Source organism: Cynocephalus volans, chromosome 7 (assembly GCF_027409185.1).
Source record: "Cynocephalus volans isolate mCynVol1 chromosome 7, mCynVol1.pri, whole genome shotgun sequence".
In the NCBI taxonomy this organism is placed as follows: domain Eukaryota; kingdom Metazoa; phylum Chordata; class Mammalia; order Dermoptera; family Cynocephalidae; genus Cynocephalus; species Cynocephalus volans.
The window spans coordinates 132,539,200-132,560,645 of NC_084466.1; the positions used below are offsets into that span (position 1 = coordinate 132,539,200).

General features: G+C 35.9%; 1 protein-coding gene across 3 annotated transcripts in view; it reads left to right on the plus strand.

Moving 5' to 3' along the window:
- The window catches only part of BTRC (beta-transducin repeat containing E3 ubiquitin protein ligase), a 166,191-nt gene that overhangs the window by 30,131 nt on the left and 114,614 nt on the right, over window positions 1–21,446 (plus strand). For 2 of the 3 annotated variants that reach the window (XM_063102018.1, XM_063102019.1), the window contains exon 2: window positions 17,354–17,461. The exons of the other annotated variant lie outside the window; for it this stretch is intronic. In XM_063102018.1, the coding sequence (XP_062958088.1) occupies window positions 17,354–17,461 (108 nt within the window). The remainder of the gene's footprint in view (window positions 1–17,353; window positions 17,462–21,446) is intronic. 3 annotated transcript variants of the gene reach the window in all.

Consider the following 21,446-nt stretch of genomic DNA (forward strand, 5'->3'; position numbering starts at 1 on the left):
CTAACTTATCTTGGAACAGAAGTTTTTAAAGCTAGTTCATAAATCTGTAAAAATGTTTTACAGTTTAAAATCTGATGCACTGATTTTTAGATTGGTGTCTAAAAGTGGGCATTTGAGATTTACTAGTTTGTATCTTGGCTTATGATAAATTGGATTGGAAGATTAGGAACTTTATTGTCCTAGAAGACAAAAAATTTTTAGGTATACTCATCACTCTCTATTCCACAATTTCTTGTCACATTTCACTTGTTTCAGAAATATTCATTTTGAATCCTTCTTGTGAATATGTAACTCTTAATATTAATGTCCTGAGAGAAAGGAGAAGAATTTCTTTTCTAACCTCAGTAAGAACCACACCATGACAGAAAATGTCCTCACAACATATCAAGCAACCACATAGCCAATAAACTTATTCTCCTGCTAAATTCCATAATCCGGATGGGGAGGGTAGATAATGTTCATTTTTGTTACTTACCAGGGAACATGATACACTTGGTCTTTCAAATGTTTGTTTATTTCATATATTGTAGCTGCCAATCAGTCAGTGATTTGCAAATAGTGAAGTAAACAGACTGCTGAAAATGCGTTTCTTCTCTCTGCTGGTCTGCAGTACCCAGGAAATCAGATGTAATATGGTTGTATTTGTTTATGTAGGCATTTATTTTCTTTCTAATGAGCAAGTAATTTTCTTTTCTCTACTCCTACACAAAAGTTAAATTAAGGAGTACCCAAGAGTACTGAGAAACTTGGTTTGCAGTCGTTGAAAGACTGTTTGATATCAGGGGATCCTTTCATGAGTGGAGTTTCCCTCTTCTTAAGAAGAAAGCTCCAGATAACTCCCTTTTGAACTCATTGTTGGAGCAAACACATCTATAGAGGAAGATAGGATGATCTGTAAGTCTGATGTAGGGTTTGTCTCCTCTCCCTATCAAAGGAGTTTACTCTGTGGCTTCTTTTGCTTTTTTTCACCTGGGAAGTGAGGGGCAAGAGCTCTGATCTCTCATATGGTTGCCAGCCTTGCCGTAATATGTGGATTATTAACATGATACTGGCCTTTGTTGAGCCATACCAACTGCTATGAACAAATGTGCAAATCTGTCTGGGGAAAAAAAGTGTTGTAAATGCCTTTCACCAAAATGGAAGACTGCTTCAACTTCTATTTACTCCTGTAGTTAAACCAAGCTTTCTTTTTCTTTCTTTTTTTCTTTTTCCTCTCTCTTCCCTTTTTCTCCCCTCCCCTTTTCTTCTCCCCATCTCTCAGAAATACATAAAGCCTAATTCTCCCAATGAGAACTGTGATCATTTGAAATTTGTGTATAGGCCAACTGCACATCATCAAAAATTGTTGTGTAACCCCATGATTCCCAGGCCTCAGCTGGTGGCCTAGTTATTTCAAATAATATTTAATGCAATAAATTCCAGGGCAATAAAAGAATTTGGACAGTCCCTTAGAGCTTATTGCAATGGGATTTGACTTGAATTTAACACAAGAAATTTCAGTATAACCAAATACTTTTTTTGTAGTATGATTTAGAAGATCTTTAAGTACAGGTATAGGTGATTTTACAAATCTAATCTGAGGTGATTTCAGTTTTACTCTTACCAAGTAAATGAGCACTTCAAAATAAAGGAATTCTCTTTACTTAGCATAAGGTGATTTTTAATAATGTGGCAAAGAAAGTATAAATGAATATCCTTACTTTTTGTTCTGTTATGGGGAGAATAAAGATTCCACCTGGCTGTATACATAGATTTGTTTGCTTAGTTGTTGGTTTCTTTTTCTTTTTTTTCTTTTTCTTTTCTTCTTTTTTTTTTTTTTTAAAAAGATGACCGGTAAGGGGATCTTAACCCTTGACTTGGTGTTGTCAGCACCACGCTCTCCCACGTGAGCTAACCGGCCAACCCCATATGGGATCCGAACCCGTGGCCTTGGTGTTATCAGCACCGCACTCTCCCGAGTGAGCCACAGGCTGGCCCGTTGTTGGTTTCTTGTAGATGGGTATTAAAAATTACTTATTTCGTACAGAAAACATGTGGCATCTATGCATTGTCATGATGCCCTGCTGCCTGCTAATGTCGAATATTTTATGTGATTAAAAACAATTGTTCTTATTTTGTTCTTTCAAATTCAACAGTCTTACAATAAAACCAGCCATAGAACAGATATTTTGAACTTATTATGTTGATACAAATGAAAGAAAAATAAAACACAAATATTTGGTAGTTAAGAAAACCAGAATGTCAGTGCTAAAAACAGTTGGTTATTGTCTTGTACTCTGGAATTCTTATCTCCCAGTGACTTATAAGATCTTTTGTTTTCTGTACTAAAGGAGAATAGTGAAAATGTTTTTAAGAAAGTTATGGAAAAAACAGTCTGTGTATTAATTTGCTTTGGGTCATTCTAGTCTCTCTGGTAAATTCATAATTAGGAAGGCCCTTTTTAAGACTGTGTTCTAGTCTCACAGGTACACAGCTACTCCATATCTGGTAAATCTAAATTCATATGTGAGGAGGTTATGTTTTTTTAAAGCATATTATTTACACAATTCACTGGAATGGCTCCTTTGGAAGTTGGGTGGCTCTCTTATGTAATTATGTACTTAGTAACTCTGCTCTACACAGCAGTGGAAATTCAAGTAAGAATAATTTACTGCTTATGCATAGTTATTAGAATTTTAAAGCATTTGTTTGTTCAAAATTCTAGTTTATCAGATTGTTATATTTGACTAATTGTATACTTAATAATGAATAAAATTTATTTTAGAAGGCAGCTGAATTTGAATTTTAACAGTTCTAAATAATCATCAGGAGCCATTCTCTCTCCCCCTTTCTTGTTTAAAAGGATTTCCATGTCTTTAGTCCAAGTTTTGTGTTTAAACCAATAATTTATATTAAAACAATCCATATTAAAGTGTTATAAATGGACTTAAATCACAGATTGTGGAATTTTTTTCCTGTAAGTTACTGTTAGAAATATTTTAATCTCTCCATTTTACCAGCAAAGAAGCTGAGGTGCGTAGAAATTAAGCGAACTGCCAAAGGTCATACAATTGGTTTGAGGACAAGTCCGCACCAGAACCTGATGACTTAACTCCTGGATTAATGTCACACCTCCTCTCAGTTGTCATGATAATTCAATAGTTGCTCTCACCAGGGATTTCTTGAACACTTCTGCTATGTGTAAAACAGTGGGCTAGGCATTCAGAGGTTATATTAGTGTGTTTGTATGGCCTAACAATAACAGTATTAAACTAGTAATATTTTACTTTGTAATCCTAACTTATCTAGTGTCTCCTAGTGTTTATGAATGTTAACATGTAGTGGCTAAACCTTTAAATATCATTTTTCTACTAGATTATAGTCTGTTTAAAGGCAGGGACTCATTTAGTTCTCATAAAGTCAATCTAGTTTCATTTCGGAAGGCTTAAATTAAAATATTTTTTCTCGAGCATTGATGGCATTGTTGGAATTAGTGTAGCTTCCAATGGTGTCTACTCTGGGAATAATACTCATTTTAGAATTATATTTCTGTTTTCATCAAGTATTTTGGTTTTAAGTAACAGATTGTCTCATTCCCCCCTTAAGCAAGAAGGGACAAGTATTTTATTTATTTATTTATTGGTTTTTGTTTTTTTTTTTAAGATGACCGGTAAAGGAATCTTAACCCTTGACTTGGTGTTGTCAGCACCACGCTCTCCCAAGTGAGCTAACCAGCCATCTCTATATAGGGATCTGAACCTGTGGCCTTGGTGTTATCAGCACCACACTCTCCCAAGTGAGCCATGGGCCGGCCCTGGGACAGCTATTTTAAGGGTACAGAGATAGCTAATGGAACTAAAGAGGAAGATGTGCAGTCAGGCTCCATAAGGACCTGGAGCCAGGCATTGTAATACCTTTAGGAATCATGGCAGCTACCCTCGTATTGGAATAAATCCCACTTGGTCATGGAGTGTAATCCTTTTTGTATGTTGCTAGATTTTATTTGCCAGTATTTTGTTGAGGATTTTTGCCTGTATGTTCATAAGGAATATAGGTCTGTTATCTCTATTCTGCTATTGAAACCATCCAATGAGTTATAAAATTTAGGTGATTTTCATTGCTTACATTTCCATTTGGTTCTTCTTTATATCTGTTGTTTCTCTCCTGATGTTTTCTTTCTTTTAAGAGTGTTTGCCCTTAGTTATTAGAACATTTTTATCCTAGCAATATTAAAGTCTTTGTCTTTAAAGTTAATTCCAACATCTGTGTCATTATGGTATTGGCATCTATTGATGCCAGTTGAAATTTCCCCCTTTTTTGGTATTCCAGATAATTTTGGGGTTGTATCCTTGGGTGTTTTTGATACTATAAAACTCTGAATTTTGTTTAAATCCTATTGCAAGTGTTGATTTTCTTTTATCAGTCATTCAACCCAGTTGAGTTCAGCCTGCAAAATCAGAAGCTTTCTGTAGGGTTGGGTTTCAATATCTTTTCTGGTTTGAAAGCCTTTGCAGTGCTATTGATATCTGTTCCATGTGTGTGCCACTCATTGGCCTGGGATCTGGATGGTAGTCTGTTTTATAGTTCAGTTCTCAAAGTCTATGCTTTGCTGTTTGGGGTTATATCCACCCATGTGCAGCTTGGGAGTGAACACAGGAGTTCATTAGCCACATTATGGGTTTGCTTTCCCGAGCTCCTCCCTCTCCACAATCTTCCCAGTGCTATCTCGTTTCCTGCGACTCCCTTTTTCAGACTCCTGTGGAGAGAACTTTAAAGAAAAATGGGAGATTTCTACCATTCCGTCTGAGCATTAGAATACCCCTTCTTCACTCCTTGAGCTAGAACTGGAGGGCATTTTTCCTGGAGCTCTCTTTATGTACACCAATACCTACTTTTGGATTTCAGGATCCAGTTTAGACTGGTGGATACTGGAAGAATTTTTTTAAAGGTCATTTCATTGTTGTCTCAGTGCTATGTTGAAGTTTTGTTCCCCAATCGACTATTTACTTTTCAGAGTCCTCAAATAGCTGCTTCATGTGTTCTGTCCGTTGTTAGTAGTCACATTCAGTGGAAGATATAGGAGGGAGTATGCATTCTCCATCTTATGTGGAACTAGAACCCCTTCTGTTATCTTTTTGATAATGATTTATGCTCGTCAACAGCATATTCTTCAGTCCTTTGAACTTGCTTCATGGCCATTTTAAGATCTATTTTGGTAAAGTGTAGCAAGTATGCTTGAAAAGAATGTATACTGCAGTCATTGGGTACAGTGCTCTAGATGAGTCATTAGGTCAAGTTCACTTATTGTGCTCTTTATTTTTATTTATTTATTTATTTTTTGCTTATTCTATGAAGTAGCTGAAAGAGGTGTATTAAAATCTCAAACTATGGTTGTAGATTTGTGTATTATGTATTCTCCGTTTAGTTCTGTGTATTTTTGCTTCTTACATTTTAAATTCTGTTAGTGGTGGTACATATACTTTGGGGATTGTTCTTGAAGTATTAACCTGTTTATCATTACAAAGTAGCCCTCTATTGCTATTAAAATTTTTTTCAGATATGTACTTTGATGTTAATATAGCCATTCTGGCTTTCTTACGATGACTGTTTTTATGATATATCTTTTTCAAGCTTTTACTTTTATTTGCATACATTAATATATGAGAGTACTTCAAAAAGTTTGTGGGAAAGAAAATAAAAAATAATACTAATATTTCCATGAACTTTTTGAGGTACCCTCATAAAATCGTGTCTTGCTTTTTAATTTGGCCTATTTGTCTTTTCATGTTTAGTCTTGCACTGTCCAAAGTAAATGTTAGCCATAGATGCTAATCAAGTATATAATTTGAAATTTTCTTGTAGCCACCATTCAAGTGCTCTGTAGACACATGTGACTAGTTGTTACTGTATCAGACAGTATAGTTTTAGACCATTTATTTTAGTGTAGTCATCAATATGGTTAAGTAAGATCGACCATTTTGCTATTTGTTTCTATTTGTCCCATCTTTTTCTTTTTTTAAAAAAGTGATTCTGCCTTCTTTATTTTTTCTGCCTTCTTTTAGATTATTTTTTAGTATTTCATTTTGTCTCTTCTATTGGCTTATTAGATACCTTAGTTTTGTTTTGTTTTGTTTTAATGGTTGCTTTAGAAATTACAATATGTATTTTAAAATATTTATTGAGGTGCAATTTACACAACATAAAATTGCCCATTTTAAAGTGAAAAATTCTGTGGCATTTAGTATATTCACAATGTTGTGCAACCACTACCTCTATCTAGTTCCAAAACATTTCCATTATTCCAAGTAAAACCTCTTATCCATTAAGCAGTTTCTTTCCATTCCCTCCCTCTAGCCCCTGGAAATTACCAGTCTACATTCTGTCTATGGATTTACATATTCTAAGTATTTCATATAAATGGAAGCATATAATATGTTATCTTTTGTGTCTGTCTTCTTTTACTCAGCATAATATTTTTGAGGTTCATCCATGTTGTAGCATATATCAGTACTTCATTCATTTTTATGGCTGGATAGTATTCCATTGTATGTATATAACACAATTTGTTTATTCATTTGTTCACTGGTAAACATTTGGGCTATTTCTACTTTTTGGCTATTTTGAATAATGCTGCTATGAACGTGTATACACCTACAATTATGAATCAGTATTGATATATTATTATTAACTTAATTTTATATAAGGATTTAAACTTGTAATTTCCTTCTACATAACCCAGTAACAACCATCAGAATAAGGAAATTAATATTGGTACATCATTGTCATCTAATCCACAGACCCCATTCAGGTTTCTCTAGTAATCTCAATAAATGTCCATTATCACAAAATAATCTAGTCCAGAATCACATGTTGCATGTAGTTGTCATGTCTCTTTAGATCTCCTTCAATATGGGACAGTTTCTTCAGTCTTTTCTTGACTTTTATGAAATTGATATTTTGAGGATCACAGGCCAGTAATTTTGTAGAATGTTTTTCAGTTTGGGTTTATCTGATATTTTCTCATGATTAGATATAGGTTATGTACCTTCGACAGGAATATCACAGAGGTGATGCTGTGTTTTTATTGTATACTGTCAGGCGACCCGTAATTTTAATTTGTTCCATTATTAGAGATATAAATGTTAATCACTTGATTAAGATGTCAGCCACATTCGTTTTCCATGGTAAGGTTAGTTTTCTCCTTTGTAATGAATAAGCATTTTGTGGGGAGGTATTTTGAGACTGTTTAAGTATGCCGTTTCATTATACTTCAAGTTCATTTTTTGTATCATTAGTGGGGTCATGGATTTCTATTTTATTCAGTGGCTTGTTGTATTAGTTATCTGTTGTTACATAACAAATTATCAAAATTTAGTGGCTTATAATAACACACAACATACATTTATATGTATTTTAGGGAGAATTTACAAGTGAGTTATATTTGAACTTTAAATGGCAAATAGTTACTATGATATTGAATTTTTCCAAAATATAAAGAAAAGTGAAAACTTCATAATTATTTTTAATAAGTTTTCATGAGCTCCAGTATTTCAGAGTGCTGACTTGTAAATTGATGTCAATGCTGTACCTTGGCAGTAGTTTTAGGCCTCTTCCTAGAATTTTCTCATACATGTGTTTCTTTCTAAATATATATATTTTTTCTATTTTTTTCTCCCCAGCTTTATTGTTTAATTGGCAAATAAAAATTTTATATGTTTAAGGTGTACAACATGATGTTTTCATATGTATTCATTGTGAAATGATTACCACCATCAAGCTAACGAATGTGTCTATAACCTAACATATTTACTGTCTCACAGTTTCTTTGGGTCAGGAGTCTGGGCACCACTGACCTGGGTCCTCGGCTTCAGGATCATTCACAAGGCTGTAATCAAGGTGTTGGCCAGGGCTGGGATCTCATTTGAAGGTTTGATTGGGGAAGGATCCACATCCAAACTTATATGGTTTTTGGCAGTATTTTTTTTTTCCTTAAGGGCTATTGGACTAAGAGCCTTAAGTCTTAGCTCATTGTTGGCTCGAGGCCACCTTCAGTTTCTTGCCACGTGGACCTCTCTCGTGTTTCCGCTTGCCTCATCAAAGCATGTAAGCCAAGGAGGCAGTAGAGTCTGTTAGCAAGATGGAAGTTATAGTCTTATGTAACCTAATCATGGAAATGGCATCCCATCACCTTTGCCATTCTCTTTTTTGTTTTGTTCTATTTTTCTTGTTGTTCCTGTACTCTTAGTTAGAAGCAAAGTACTAGGCTTTCTCACACTCAAGGGGATGGGATTATACAAGGGTGTGAATACTAGGAGGTGGGACTTAGAGGGAGGCACTTAGAGTTTGCCTGTCACAGTTAGAATCTGTAATTATTTAGTTTGATGATAAACTTGTCCCAGATTTAGCCTGTCCCAGCCTTTCACGCTGGCCCCTGTGTTATTTTGACATGTCTTCATCATTCTTTGAGCCCCTCAAGAAGATATTCCAGGGCCGAGCCCGTGGCGCACTCGGGAGAGTGCGGCGCTGGGAGCGCAGCGACACTCCCACTGCAGGTTCGGATCCTATATAGGAATGGCCGGTGCGCTCACTGGCTGAGTGCCAGTCACGAAAAAGACAAAAAAAAAAAAAAAAGAAGAAGATATTCCAAGCTCATCTTAAATTTTCTCTGCCTGAACCATGACATCAGACATTGTTCTAAGGGAATCTGGCTTCTTTCAATTGAGAGTGGAAGTTAGAATCATTAAATGTGCTCGGTTTCTATTATGGTGTTACTGCTCTGAGGCCCCTCTCATTTGAGAGGGAGTGAGTGTGTGTGCACAAACGTATGTTCACATACATGTATTTGATTTACATAGAATTTCCCTGTCTCTATATACAAGGATATATCAGAAAGGTCGTGGAAAAATAGAATTAAAAGATAATAGGAATTTTTCCACAAGCTTTTTGACATATTGTATATTTTATATTGTAAGCTTTGTGCTCACGGCATCATCTTGAATTCTAGTTCAGCAACATAGTATTCATTTCTAGTTTTCTTCCTTTGCAACATAGTATTCATTTCTAGTTTTCTTCCTTTGTATACTTGTAACTCCTAGCTCTTGTTATCCTCAGTGTTTGGTCTATCACCCTTGTTTGATCAGTCCTCCTGATTGGTAATCCATCTCCTGTTGCTGATACAGCTCTCTCCATTTCCCACCTCATACTTCATGTGGATGCCTTCCTTACTCTTTTGGGATGTGACAACTTGCACCGGGCTGTCCCTTCCATTCTCCTCATCCCACTGAGTTTGAACTCAGTACTGGAGCACTGCCCTCCACCCTTAATGAATGCTTTTTTTCCTGCTCACTTAGGGGAACCTCACTGCACTGCCCCCACCCTCTCCCCACCCCCCACTCTTGTGCTGCCCTGTTATCATGTCACTCTATGCTGGGCTATCCTCCTAGGCAGATGTTTTCCTGTCACTCTACTTAGGACCTCAGGGTACTCAGGGATATCTTTCTCATACCTCTTGGACTCCAAAAGCCTATATTGAGCCACTGTAGCCACCCCTGCCACTGAGCTTGATGCCTACTTAACCTATATTCATCTAATGGCCCCTTAACTGAATTATTTTGGTAGGAAAGGAGAAAAGGGAGGGGTATCAATTAAATTTTATTTTCACTAATATTTTCACAGCAAATGCTTCTTTTACCCTAGTGCATTACAACTTATGCAGAAGTCAGTTACTCCTACATCTTTGTAATCATTACAGGTTTATATGCAAGCTTTCATGTTTTACTTACATACTAGAGGTTATATCACACCAAATTCACGATTTTTGAACTTATCTTCCCCCCACCCCCAACACACACCTAACTAGTTTCAATTTACCAGCATCTGTCACTGCTACTACCATTCTTCTAGTCATTGAAATTTCAAATCTATTTCTGACTCATCACCCTGCTTTCTTTATAGTCACTTATTGAGTCCTGTTGATCCTTCTTTTAATGTACTTTTGTCTTCTCCATGGCTATTACTTTGATTACAAAAGCCTCTTGGATGGGCTTCCTTTCTTTAGTTTCTTTAGTCCAGTGCCTGTAAACTACCTTTGGCTCCCCATTACTTAATAAATGAGGTAACTCCATGTCTGACTTTTTAAGTGCCATTTTTATGTAACACTATCCTAGGTAGTCAAAACATCTAGTTTTGAATTTCATCTTTGCCACTTGTTAGGTACCCATCAACTTTTGGTAGTGTATTTAACCACTTTAGATCTTATTTACCTTACTAGATTGTTATACAATCTATATAATATCAATAAATATAATAAGGAATTGTGAAAGAGCTTTATTCAACATATACCTTCCAGTCAAGTTAGATCAGTCTCAGTAATGTGATCAATGACTATTATCAATATTCTCGCTGTTCCCCAAGCAAACAGTGCCCGTTACTGTATTAGTCTGTTTTCTATCAATTATAACAGAATACCTTAAACTGAGTAATTCAGAAATAAACAAATTTATTTCTTACAGATTTGAAGGCTAGGAAGTCCAAGGTTCAGGGGGTGCATCTAGTGAGAGCCTTCTTAGTGGTGCAGAATCCTGAGGTGAAACGGTGTCACATAGTGAGGGAGCTGAACATGTTAATGTGCTCACTTGCTCTCTTTTCAAAGCCACCAGTGCCACTACTGTAATAACCCGTTTGTCCATTAACCCCTGAATGTATTAATCCAGTCATGAGGGCAGTGTCCTCACAATTCAATCACCTCTCAAAGAGCTCACTTTTCAAATACCATCGTTGGATTTCCCACCCTCTTAACACTGTTACACACAGTGATGCTGGGAGGGATCAATCAAAGCAGCCCCACCCCACCCCCTTATGTCCATCGGCTTGTAGATAAAGGAAGTCCCCCTCCCCCGTAACACAGGGATTGGTCAAAACAACAGATATGCACTGAAAATACTTCACGCTGTTACAATGGGGATCAAGCTTCAATATGAGTTTGGGGGGGGGGACAAATTATTGCACTTAGACAAGGTATAGCACTTACTTCTCTTTGATATGTGGTTCTCACTGATCTCTCATCATTAAGCATACATTTGTTGAACATCTACTATGACTAGACACTGGAGATAAAACATGGATCATATCTCTGAGGAGTACAGCCTGGTATAAGAGGCAAATATATAATTAACTTACGTACAGTAAGAATTGGTGCAATAAAATTAAAGCCTGTATGTCTGAACTTTTCCAAATATTAGAAAATGTAAATTTATGGCAACTATTGTCTAACACAATTTAGTACATTATTGTGTTTTTCTTGTAGTTACTGTTTGCGTTAGTTAATTTATCACTCCAAAGTAGAGTGAAACTGCTTGAGAGCAGGGCTTTGTAGTGGTGAGTCTGTTGGTTTTGGAAACAAACACATTGGGGTCTTATTTCTGCCATTGCCATTTAGTCACTGTAACTTCTCTGAACTCAAGTTTACTCTTCTGTTAAAGTGAAAATATGACTCGTTGACAAGTTTGTAATGCTTAAATGAAATAATCTATTTAAAGGATCTAGCACAATGTCTTCAAACAATTTATGCCTGATAAACTTTAGTTTTCCTTTCTTTGTACTCCACCTGTGTCCATTCTGGTAATGAAAAATAAATATTTGATTAGCGGGTGAATTTATTGATTTCATGGTCTGCTGTTTATAACGGCTTCCAAGAACATTTTGAAGTGCAAATGGCATTCATGAAAGCCTGTTCTTGGTAATGATGCCACCTTACATTTTTTTCTTTTGCACTTTGAAATTTTTAGAACTCTTATTTTAGTTTTACATGATCTTGTGCAATAAGGCTAGGCCAATGTCGTTATCTCATGTGACAGGTGTTATTTTCATTTTGGGGAATGAACTAAATTGGGATTCTTAGGCAATCATGATTGGATTCATATGTTCATGAGTTAATGGACTAATGGGTTACCAGGAATTTGTGTAGATAGAGTCTGAATGTACTTGTATTACAAGGCCTATGGAATACTATAGTTCTCTTAGCCTGAATTTTTCAGTAGATATAGTAGTGAAAAGGGAATTCTTCTATTCCATGGCTTAAGGATACATAAACTCTCAATGCAGCAATCTTTTTATTGTTGATTATTATAGCTTCTATTACTCCTAGAAGTTGACCAACAGGGACCTGAGTTTAGGAGATTTTGTCATTCAGCTTTCATATAGTAAATGCTGAGGCCAGCCCTTTGCCTGCAAGGCCCTCTATCAGTGAAGAGGATCTGTGACATTACTCCAGGCAGTCAAGCGTGTGGGGAGGAGTCAAGATTTTCAGTGTTCACTGTGTAAATGAATTTGTGCCATTGAATTGATGGGCACTAGACTCTATATTCTTGAAGCACTGGAGGGCTTTAGTTGCACATTTCAGTCTTTTTTTTTTACCTGATTCATTCAGGTAGTAAAAAAAAAATGATCTTTTTTTTTTTTTCCCTCCAATGCTATGTATGCTTTTTAAAAGCTGGTGAATTCATTCAATTTGAAAACAAATAAATTATTGTCTTCAACTTTCTTGGATTTTGCAAAGGAGAGATAGGAGTGAGGTTAAGTGGGAAATGAACTGAAGAAACAAATATGTGCTGTTCAGGGCTGGATTTGTGTAGGATGGAGGCACATCTATTAGCTAAACTTATTGTAGCTTTTGAGATTGCATAGGAGAACCATTTGAGGAATAGGTCATTCACATGTTCTTTAACAATTAATAGAAGGAAGTTATTTATTTATTTATTTATGTGTGTATTTATTTATTTGTTTGTTTATTTATTTATTTATTGACAGCTGGCCAGTAAAGGGATCTGAACAGAAGAAGTTAAATATAAACATGATGGTGTAGTTGCTGGATTTCAGCTTAGTTTAGAACCTGCTTTTTTTTTTTAATTAAAAAAAATTTTTTAAGTGTAGAAAGGAAATCTTTGGAATTTTAATATAATCTGCAAGGAGAAACAACAAGTAGAAAACTGTGTGCTTTTCAGGTATCTTAAAGGTAAATTTCCAAGGGCATTATTTATTAAATGTTGACAGACAGAAAAAATCTTACATTTTTGTCATAAACTAACCAATCAGAATTGCCCCGAAATATATAGAATGCATAAGGATAGAAAACCAGTATAGCAGTCCTTTCCACTCTGTTGTGTATTGTCCAAATTTCCTTTGATTTTCCCCCTCCATTTAGAAAATGTTCCTAAACGAGAAGATAGAACGGAAAGAGGTAGAGTAAAAGTTACAGCTTACTCCATTTATTTCATAATTATATTTTTTCCTCAATGTTTTTAAGTGGCATTTACCAGTATGGGTAAGATTAATTGTTACAATACAAACCAATTTGAAAATTAGTTTTTAAATTGAGCCATAATGTATAAAATCTTACGGTAATGTGCAGATCTGACTATATTCCAGTGCAGTTTTCATACCCACACCAATTGTCTAGTAATAATCGGGAATGCATCCTCTGTGTGGTGTTGGCAAGTTAATGCTATTTTGGGAATCACACCGGTATATCTAGTGGCTTTCCTGGGTGTATGTGGCTCATTGTTGATTATAATTTTATTTTGGAATTTTAGTTTAAGGGGATGGGGTCAGCCCTTTCGAATTCTTAGTTGTTAGGAGTTTTGATGGAAGATAGGGATGAATGAATGAGGAAGAGCATTAGAATGAGTAACAGTAAGGAAACTAAGACAGTAATTCATCAAGTACATACTACAAAAATAACAGATTGTTTTTTTTTTCTTTTTAAAGATGACCTGTAAGGGGATCTTAACCCTTGACTTGGTGTTATCAGCACCACACTCTCCCAAGTGAGTCACGGGCCGGCCCTTTTTTTTTTTTTTTTTTTTTTTTAAATAACACAGATTCTTATACAAAATGTAAGAGACAAATCATTCACAAAAGGAATGCCTTAAAAACTTACCAAGTAACATTCACAGGTACAAATAAATAGGTATATTTTAATTAAAAAGGGGAGCCCCAAGTCTATGGATGAAGGGCTTCTGGTTGGCTTCCAGACCCAACTGTGCTGTACATCATGCAGGTGGCTTCAGTATGGCTAAGAGTATATTAGCCACCTACCTCTTCTGAAGGGACAAGCTATCTTCCAGTGCCTCCTCCATTTTCTTCCACTATTTCATTTTTCCTCTTTCCTCTTCTGTATTTTCATGGTCCCTTTTTGTGTACTCCCATTTCTATCTCTCCTAGTTGTCTCAAATTCCATTTCTCCTTCAGAATGGCTGTGAGACTTTCTTCTACCCATAGTACACAGAACTTAACCAACTGCTTGATAACATAGTGTCTCATTACAGTGTCTCATTACAGTGTCTCTCATAGCAGTGAGGTTTTATTTATTTTTTTTACATTAAGGACTTTTTTTAGGAGTCCAGCATTTTTTCTCTTTTTATTTTTAAATTAGATTTTAAATAAAAACTTTACATGCATACAGTTTAAAAAGACAAAATAGTAATAAAAGACCTATTATAAAATTTAGCAGTCTCCTGACTTGCCTCTTTTCCTTTTCCCCAGTTCTCCTCCCCAAAGACAACCACTTAAAAGTTCCCTCTGGCATTAACACATTTCCAAAGTCCTAGAAACTATGCATATATTGCTCTCTCTTGATTTGTTCATTCTAGACATCGTCTATTGAATTCTTATCATGAAAGATATAACTAGCTCTCTACACTGCCACCATTTTGCTTCCCCTTTCTCATCTTACATGAAGGATTTTTAATACAGAAGACTTTAAGTTTGAGAGAATGTCACTAGAATTTAAGTTCCACAAAGACAGGAATTTTTGTGTTTTTCTTGGTCCATTGTTCTAGCCCCAGTGCCCAGAACAGTGATTACTACAGGGGTGGCATTCAATAAATACTTGTTGAATAAATTATTGAAACATTAGCCTTAATAAAATTTTAATATCATTTACTTACAAAAATTATTTTCACAAAGCATTCTTGATGTTTTCAGTGTAGAGCAGTGTTATGACTATGACTAGAATAGTGATTCTCAGGGAAGGAAGTTTGATATCCTGCTCTCCTCTATTGTCTTTTCCCTATTGCCTTCTTCAGTATGAGAAGCTCTGCTACTAAGAACCACTGAAAGAGACTGAAATTAGAATAAACAGTTCTAAGGAGATATAGAAGTAAATGGTAGATATGGAATGGTATGGTGAGAAGGAGAATGAAATTATAAGTTTAAAATAAAATTAATACTAATGTATCAATATTGATTAATAATTGTAACAAATGCATCACATTAATGTAACATGTCAATAACAAGAGAAACTGTATATGGGGTCGGGGAGGGTATGGGATCTATCTGTACTTCTGCTCAATTTCTCTGTAAAACTAAAACCGCTATAAAGATAAAGGGGAGAAAATGGAGTAGGGGTAAGATTATTTGAACAGAGTATCAAGGTAGTTAATTAGCCAGAGTGTCAGAGCCAATTGGAAGGACAAAGAAGCTGAGTTGATATAGGCAATGCGGAAAAGTCAGACTGATGGAAGCTTGGATTTCATGCAGTAGGTGTATGGAGCCATTATGAATTATTGATGAGAGTGACAACGAAGTGAAGACAATTTTTTTTTCTATTTGCCTTCTGTTTATAAAATGGATTGTAGCTTGAAATGAAGAAACATTGGAAACAGTGAACAAAGTTAGGAGATTGTTGTAATTTAAGGCGGTTTAGCTGTTTTGCTTGGTATGTCAGCCAACAATGCCTTTTGAAGTCTGACATCTCTACTTTATGACCTAGGGATGGATTGAGGTTGGGAGAAGAGTTCTGCACTAGGAACTAATAGACCAGGATTCTAGTCCCTGCTTCTCTACTTTCTAAATTCATGATGATGGACAAATACTTAATTTCTCTTGGGCATCAATCATGTAGTATAAAATGAGGATAATGATCTGAAAGCAGGGGTCTAGAGCAGATCATCTTTTGGAGTCCTTCACAGCCTGTTATCCTTATAGATGGTGTGAACGTATTTGCTTCCCAAGATTAATTCCTACAACTGGAATGTTTTAAGAAGAAAAAAGCCCATGTTGACATTAAATATTGCAAAATCTCAAATTTAAAGTTTACTGTTATGTGTATTAATTTCTATATTTAAAAATATGAATTCCCATTTTTATATGTGCTATGATTATTAGGTGGGGTGGGGTTTTTTTGTTATTATTAGACTGTAATAGCACTCAAATCAATGGACAAAACTTCATCCTGGGATACTTTTAGAGAAATATGAAGAATGTAAAAATTGTTATGAAAGGTAGTGTTTTATAAAGCTATAGGCACAATAACACTAATATCATTTACTTAGTGTTATTTGAATTGTAATTTCTACCTTTTCTGGCCACTGAGTTCACTATATGTATATTTATACTCACACAAAGTTTTTTCGTTTAGAAGGCTTTTATTTATTTATTTATTGGCGGTTAGCCAGTACAGGGATCTGATCCCTTGACTCTGGTGTTACAACACCATGCTGACCAGCCCATGTTTAGAAGGCTTAATACCAGTAGTTTTCTGGGTTCTCTCTCCTATTTCTTTCCATCCCTGTCTATCTTTCTTTCTTTGTTGTTGTTTTCCCTTCTGTGTGGATTGTTTCCTTTATCCCACCCCCCCTCCCGTTTTAATCCATCTGGAAACATGAAGAGGCAGCTGCTATGGTAACTGTTCTTTTTGGTTAATGAATAGCTGACTAACAAGATACATAAAACATACACAAACTGTGCAGAGTTGGTTGCTGTCAAAGCTGTAGGGATATAATACTTTTTCTTTTCCTTCTAAAACAAACTCTTAACTTTCCTCTGGTATATTGTTTTCTTTTCTTTTTTCTTTTTTTTTTAAAGATGACCGGTAAGGGGATCTTAACCCTTGACTTGGTGTTGTCAGCACCACACTCTCCCAAGTGAGCCACAGGCTGGCCCTTATATTGTTTTCTAATTTACCATTCCTAATATTGCTACCATGAACCGTTCCTGTTTCTGCTTAGTCTGCACAATATTTCACTAGTGAATTTATGGGAGACTTCAGGTGCATAGAAGAGAAGAATTGATCAAATGGATTAAGAAGTAGATTTCCTTTAGACTCATATGTAGAAGAATAGGGACAGACTTTTTTACTAAATATTTGGTTTTTTGACCTATGACTACTTCTTTTCTCTTGCTCTTTGGCCATTAGTGCCCCTTTTGAGTTTCTCTCTGGAGTTAGAAACAGTAAGTAGTATGTTTCTTGAAGGTGTTTCTATCATAAAGCCCAGCTGTAACTGGAATATTGCATTCAGCCAAGCCTTGAAAATTCCTGTAATCTGTGCCATCCTGTCTCATACTGTTCCATCTCATAGTTGTCCTCTCTCTGCAGTGCTCTATGCCCAGGTCTCTGTGGCTGGGCTGCTCCAGCCTGGCGGACAGCATGCCTTCGCTGCGATGCCTGTATAACCCAGGGACTGGCGCACTCACAGCTTTCCAGGTACTTTCTCTGTCTCTGTGGGTTATGTGTGGGCATTAATGTGTGTGTGTCTAATTCATTAGTATGTCCCTCCTTTCCCATGCTTTACTTATATTCACTTTTTCTCCTTCATATTGCCTGTATTTTATATCACTCAATACTCCTTTAATGATTAATTTTTAATGTAGATCCAGATTGATCCACTCTTAAACATTTTTATCATAATCAGTTTGCCAAAATTGACATAGCTCAACTTGACTGTTGGTTTTCTGATCTAGTAGAAGTACAATAATAAATTTTAAAGTAATCTCAACAATAGCAATTCCATATGCAATGTTCGCTCTGGACCTACATAAAGGCAATTAATATAATTAATTAATTACAGTCAATTGCGTGAACATCTTATGTTTTTCTTCTGATTACTAAAAATATAAAGTGCTATACAGAGTGTCTCCTGGCTACTATACTATGTATTTTTTTAATATATAAAAACTTTTTTATTTATATCATGATTAATGTTTCTAGTTTCAAGTTGGAGAGGACTTTAATACCTTTGGGTACAGTATTCTGGTTGAGATAGTCCAGCTGGTATTATATGGATTGATGGATTCTAGTTCCCCTCAGCCTTTCTTAGAGGCCAGGAGATCAGTTCCAGGATGTGAGAGGAAACTATAGAGGAAAAAAATGGAAAACTGTAAAAGAAAATGTAAGAAAGAGCTTAGTACCATTGCTTACAAATTAGGGTACCATATATGATGGTTTTCTTGGCAGAAGTGTTATCTATCCACCTAAGGTATTTGGAATTTGTGTTTAGCATTTTATTGTAATATACAACAAATTAGTTTTTTTTTTTTTTTTTTTTTTGTCCTTTTCGTGACCGGCACTCAGCCAGTGAGTGCACCGGCCAGTCCTATATAGGATCCGAACCAGCGGCGGGAGCGTCGCAGCGCTCCCAGCGCCGCACTCTACCAAGTGTGCCACGGGCTCGGCCCCAACAAATTAGTTTTTTTGTTTTTAACCTATGTAGTTCATATTCTGTTCAGAAGAATTTCAAAGATAAGCTGTACCAGAATGCTTATGACCAAGTCTTAGTTAAAAGAGAACTTAAGTATTCCACATTCCTGATCTGTGCTAGCAGTTGCTTGTCTTTAATGATACTATTTTACTGATGATAATGTTGGAGATTTCCATTTTTCCTTTGCAAAATTTAATATTAAACTTCCCTTGCTTGTACTGTGAGATACAAAATAGTAAAGAACATAGGCTCTAAAATTAGCTAAAACAAGTCTTAAATACTGTCTTTGTCACTAGTGGTATGATCTTGAACAAGGTGTTTCACTCTGATCCTCATTTTCCTCATCTCTAAATGGAGACTTTGGTAAGGGCATGCTTTTATCATCATCATTATCATCATTATAAACATTATTGCTATTATTGTTAGAGAATATTGATATCCTAAGAGTGTCAATTTATTTCAAAATGAAATATCTTACATTTTAAACTATATATTATACTGACTTAAGGTTCTGCCCTTGAGTAACTCTTAGTCTAGCCTATTGGTTTTTAATCTTTTGGGGGGCTGCAGTGAGTAAAGCCAATCTGCAGAGTCTGAGAGAACAGTCCCTACGGGACTGCCCTTACTTCAGAAACCATTGCAAGTTTAAGAGTCCCTGCAACCACTCTTAGGTTTGATAATTTGCTAGAAAGGACTCATAGAACTCACTGAAAGCATTTAAACCACAGTTTATAACAGGGAAAAAATACAGATTAAAATTAGCCAGAAGAAGAGACAAATAGGGCAGAATCTGGGAGGGGTCCAAATATAGAACTTCATGTCATCTTCTCCCCATGGAGTTATGGATGGTGTCAGTGCTTCCCAGCCACAGTGTGTGACAATATACGCAGAGTATTGCCAGTCATGAACCTCATGTTAGCCTGAGGTGTTCAGAGGTTTTATTGGGGCTCAATTACATACTGCCCACATCACTGACCTTTAGTCTACAGCCGCTCCATTAGCTCACACTAATCTTTTTCATCTCTCTTTCCTCCTGGTGTTGGAGGAAAAGAGAGGTGTGTGGCTCAGAGGCCCCAACATGGATCACAATTGTCCAGTAGCTAAAGCTCCCAGGCAAACAGAGACACTCCTATCAGGCAAGAAGTTCCAGGGGCCTAGAGACCACCTACCCATAGCCAAGGGCAAAGCCCAGACCTCTTTTTGGGTAAGGATAATTCTTCAGTACACAGGGGTCGTGGACCTCTTTGAGAATCAGAGGAGAGCTATTGATCTTGGATATATAGGCAAAATTTTATTTAATAGTTAAATTTATACTCTACTGTGAAATGAGCCAGAGAGCTATTACATCACATAATCCCAAACATGTAATCTCCCAAACTGATAAATTCTGAAGGAAATGTGCAGGGAGCCATAAGAATATATAAAAGAGGGACCTGATCTAACTTGAGGGTCAGGTAAGGAGGGTCAAGTAATCAATGTTTAAGATTTGAAGGATGAGTAGGAATTAACTAGAAAAAAGGGAGGAGTAGAGGAGAGGGGACACATTTCAGGTCTTAAGGAAGAGCCAGTGCAGAGTCCCCCAGGACAGGTGGGGCTTGGTGCATTTAAGAACCCCACTAAAAACATGACTGTTGCTTCAGAGAATTAAGAGAAAGGGGAGAATGGAGTGAGAAAAGATCAGAGCAACTTGATCACTCAGGACTTGTGGGCCATTTAAAGTACAGTTATGTGCCACATAACAATGTTTTGATCAATGATGGACTGCATGTATGATGGTGGTCAGAGCAAGAGGCTATACCACATGGCCATGCAGCAGGCTATACATCTTGGTTTGTGTAAGTAGATTCCATGATGTTCACACAAAGAGGAAATCACCTACTGACGCATTTCTCAGAACATTGTCCTGTTGTTACATTAACAGTTTAGTCTTTTTTTTTTTTTTTTTTTCCTAAAAGATGACCGGTAAGGGGATCTCAACCCTTGGCTTGGTGTTGTCAGCACCACGCTCAGCCAGTGAGCAAACCGGCCATCCCTATATAGGATCCGAACCCGTGGCCTTGGTGTTATCAGCACCACACTCTACCGAGTGAGCTATGGGCCAGCCTCGTAACAGTTTAGTCTTGATGTTAAGAATAGTAAGCTGGTTAAAGGATTTAAACACAGGTTTGACCTGATCAGATTTGCATTACTCTGGCTATAAGATAATTTCAGTAATTGGAAACATGATGGCACTTTGGATTTGGCCTCAGGACCCCTTTGCACTCTTAAAAAATTATTGAAGACCCAAAATGCTTTTGTTTATATGGATTATATCTATTGATATTTACTATATTTGAGATTAGAACTGAGAAAGCTTAAATATTTATTAATTCATTTAAAAGTAACTGTTATAAATCTATGGCATTTTAATGCAAATAACTTTTTTTATGAAAAGTAACTATTTACAAAAATTAAGATTAGCATTGTATAGCATTTTTATAAATCCCTTTAATGTCTGGGTTAATAAAAGTCAGATGGATTTTATATAAGATATGCTGCTTCTGCATTTAGTCTGTTGTAGTATGTTGTTTTGGTTAACATATATGAAGAATATCTAGCTTTGCACAAATATATTGTTTGAAAAGGGAGAGATATGTTAATACTCTTTCCAGGTAATTGGAATGTCTTAAAGATTAGTTGCAGTATAGGATCTGAAGCCTTATCAGTGAACTTCCTGTAGTATTATATTATAATCCATTGAAAAAAATCGAATGATTTCTTTTTTTTCAACAAGTCATGCTAGAACAATTGGATATCCATATGCTAAACAATGAACCTCGACTGTTACATTGTACTATATACAAAAATTAAGTTGAAATGGATTATAGACCTAAATATGAACCAAAATTATAAAACTAATAGAAAATGTGGGGGAGAAAAAATTATTGTGATTTGGGGTTAGGCAAAGATTTCTTAGATAAGACACCAAAAACATGAACCATAGAAGAAATA